Below are 3,945 nucleotides of genomic sequence, written 5' to 3'. Positions count from 1 at the left end.
ATAAAAAGTTGAAAATGAACTAAATTGAACTTTTTTAATAAGTTCAGGGGCTAAATTGAACATTTTATCTTTCTTAAAAAAAAAAAAAAGAAAGGAAAAAGAAAAAATGTTGTATAAATTAAAAAAAAAGGGCATTATTACATTGAGAATGGCATATGCAGGCCCAGCCCAACGTCTCAATGCGGAAATTAAATAGCTCGTTAGTTTCTAGTTCTTCTTAAGAACATCAAACAATGGCGGCAATTGTTCATATCCAACTCCAGAAAGGAAACTAATAAAACTCAACATCAAGAATAGAAATCAGTTTCGAAATAGGACTTAAATCCCATTACTTAATGGTTAAAGTTTCCTACTTTCCTTCCATTCTCTCTCCCTATATTTATGCATTGGTCACTAACCTCTCTCTCATTCCATTCTCAGAAACAAGTTTTCAAGAATGGAGAAACAACCCCTCGATTTCTGTGGTTCTTTCTATATCTTCGAAGCTCAGGAAGCAAATAAAGATCAACTTCTCTTGGCCAAGCTATATGATAAGAAGAGGAAGTACCAGCATAACCTCGATAGTGAAGAAAAGAGTGGAGTTTCGACTGATTTAACCCTTTCTTGTGAGTTTCCAAGCAAGATCAAAAAGCCAAGAATTAGCGAAATCAGTTCATCTGCTGACAATAAGAAATCCATTCTCAGTGCCATTGTTGTTTCAGCTGAACTAAAACTATTCGATGAAACTTGGATTGCTTATGCCTCTGCAACTGCAAAAAGAAAGGAACCTGATGATGATGTATCTGAAGAGTCCTCGAATTCAGAACTCAAAACGCTGGCCCGAAATACTGAGAACGAGATAATTTGCAATCCTGTAGAGGAGAGAAAAAAGAGGCTGAAGCATCTTGTTTGGACAAAACTGGCACTTTCTGATCCGTGGAAGATTAAGAAGAGGCTAACGGGTAGTGATCTTGGTAACCATTGCAGACTTTTGGTGGCATCAGTTTGGGTCAAGAATCATATTTTGCCATTTATGAGCAACGAAACTGTTGAGGAGATCAGAAGAGATGGTGCTCGAGTTCCTTTCTGGGATTGCGATACTAACACCGAGCAGCATCTGGTTTTGAAGCATTGGCATACAGCCAAGAGTTATGTGTTCATCAATGGCTGGTTGAATCATTTTGTGAAAAGAAGGAAGTTGGTTGAAGGAGATTTGATTGGGATTTATTGGGATCCATCAGAAGACATATTCAAATTTTCTGTTCTTGAGAGAGCTTCTGACGTCTATCCATGAATGTATTGCATATTATTCTTCTTAGGATTTTGGAATTTGTTTACATTTTAATTTGTATTTCTCAATTATTTGGTTTCTTAATAATTGTACTATAAGCTCAGTCTGTTGGGAATTACGGTGATATTTTGCTGAGTTAAAATTTCTCATAATATATATTCAGGAATTAATCTTAAAATATTTTAGTGGGAACGTTTAATATTTTTTATTGAAATTTTATTTTTCTCTTTAAAAATATAATTATCATTCCTTTTTAATAGGGATTTAGAACTTCAAACTTGAATTTATCAGCTAAATAATATGTCTTTTAACTGTTAGACCAAAATTAATTATGTTAGTAGCTCATAATTCTCTTTTTTATGACTCTGAATTGAGTTTTATTCAGTAAAGTCAAGTTAATTATAAAATTTGGTAATAATTTATAGAAACTAAATTTATTAATTATAAATCATTTTCAAATAAGTAATTTTGAATTTTTTTATATGTTTAAAATTACAATATTACATGAAACTGTAATTTGAAATTTGTGTAACTATTATGAAGACGTCACTAAAATCATATGATTTTAAATGTATATTTCAGTTAAGATTAAATAATTTAAAAATTAGTATAATCTGAATTAAATGAAATATTTTTAATTTAATTTAAAAATTTTTAGTGCTTCAATAAATCAATGAAATATATTTTGTTTTCCTTGCATTGTTAAAATTTATAGAAGCATTCAATTTTATGTGTAGTTATCTACTCTTTATCTTATAGATATTGCTTATCATCGTATCAAATAAAGAATTCATATAAATATCATAGTACAACCAATACCATATTAAAAGAATTCTATTTTTTTTTTAACTTAAATTTAATCTTATTTGTTAGTTCAAGCTATAATGGTCTTTTTTTTTTTTTTAACTAAAGACATAAAATTATATTTCTAAATTAAACAAATAATGAAATCTTTATTAATTTCAATTTCAAGAAATTTTTCTTTATCATTTAAATACAAAAAAACATAATTTTAAGAACACGTAATAATTTAATAGCATAAATGAGAGGTCTTATTAATTCATTGCACGCAGCAAGAAATGAGCTTATAAACTTCACATCGACATATCTCTCCATTACAGCACACTTAAAACATATAAATTAATTTCACTTCATGCAAAACACTCAAAAATCGGCTAAAAGAAAGATAAATCAAGATTTAATTTGCATAATGCAACAAAAAAGAATTAAAAAAAATTACTAAATGGGACTTGAAAATTCAAACTAGAACCTGCCTGATCTTCAAATTAAACATAAGTAAAAAATAATAAAATTACCAGAATGAGGTGGACAATTGAGTCTTTGGTGCTTGAGATTGAGATTTCTGGATCCAAAAAGGGCAATGGAGCTGTAGTAGCGACTGCAACAATGAGCAGTGGTGGATGAGCAATAACAGCGACAGATGGTTGCAGGAAAGAGGATCAAAGCCAAGATTGGAAGAAAAAAATTTTTGGAAATTGGATTGCAAAAAGAGAAGAAATGTAGGAAAAAAAAATAGCAGTAAAGTAAAACCTGAAATTGAGCAGAGGAAGGATGGAGGAGTTGCTTGGTTGTAGATGGGGAGAGAGGAGAGTGAGAGGAAGGACCTTGGAGGCATTCTTACACTTCGTTACACTTTGATAGGGAAGGAAACTTGTAGAACAATTTTAGGTTTTAGGTTTTGTTTTGGTCTTGAAAATTAAAAAAAATTATTTTGTTTTTAATAAGGATGGGCATTGGAGGTAGAAACAAGGCGCCCATATATTTTTCGGTTCAATAGAGACGGTAAATCAATTTAAATCGCGATCGGGTATTTTGCCCTTCTCAAAATCGTATAGTTTTAGCGACGGTAACAATTTTTGTGCTTAATATTACCCATTGCGACCACTTTTAACACCCCTCACAAAAAAATGAGAGCTAAAAATTCAATTTTTGTAGTGACATGAAAAAAATATAAAAAAGAAAAAGTAGGTAATGAAATTGTCAAGAACATTGAAGACAAACTGAAATGCAAACACCGAAGGGAGCATCAGTTTATACATCTAAACGGGACACAAGTAAAGCGGAAAAGAGTGACTATCAAATAATTTGTTGAGGCCATCTTAAGGAGAAGAATAGCTTTGAACAATGGATGGCAACGGAATAAGTTTTTATAGGTACTTATTTCAATCGAAGCCTAAAAAGACGAGTTTGGGTTTGAAAAATGATACTCGTAATGGATTTGAATTTTATATGTTGGGTATATTTTACCTGAATCCGTTTATATATATACTTAATTAAATATAACATATATGTTTTTTATAAAAATATTTATCAATTTTATAATTTTATTTTAAATAAAATAGAATTTAAATATTTCATGGAATTATTAAACTTTTAAAATATAAATTATTAATAAAAAATAATTTTTATATAGATTATTAATTAAAATATATAAATTTAAATGGGTTCGATATTTTTTAGGAAAATAACAATCGAGTTTGAGGCGGGTAGGGCTAGCAATTTTAGACACTACCCGCGAACACGACACGAAAATATAGGGTTTGAGTTAGGTTTAGTCGTGTTCGTGTCGAATTCGAATCGACCCATTTATAACACGGTTATTATCGTATTGTGTCATGGGTTAACCTGCTAACTCGACTTGACATGTTTATGGC

At 30.2% G+C, this 3,945-nt stretch overlaps 1 protein-coding gene across 1 annotated transcript; it reads left to right on the top strand.

Annotated features, from left to right (window-relative positions):
- Nucleotides 1–244: 244 nt before the first annotated feature.
- Nucleotides 245–1,396, top strand: LOC110662699 (B3 domain-containing protein At2g33720-like). The gene has a single exon (XM_021821779.2). It carries the CDS (start codon nucleotides 437–439, stop codon nucleotides 1,271–1,273), a length of 837 nt encoding a protein of 278 aa, XP_021677471.1. The 5' UTR covers nucleotides 245–436; the 3' UTR covers nucleotides 1,274–1,396.
- Nucleotides 1,397–3,945: the final 2,549 nt, after the last annotated feature.

This window comes from Hevea brasiliensis, chromosome 12, assembly GCF_030052815.1.
Source record: "Hevea brasiliensis isolate MT/VB/25A 57/8 chromosome 12, ASM3005281v1, whole genome shotgun sequence".
In the NCBI taxonomy this organism is placed as follows: domain Eukaryota; kingdom Viridiplantae; phylum Streptophyta; class Magnoliopsida; order Malpighiales; family Euphorbiaceae; genus Hevea; species Hevea brasiliensis.
Note: the sequence above shows the minus strand (reverse complement) of the source record. Positions and strands in the feature narration are given on the sequence as shown.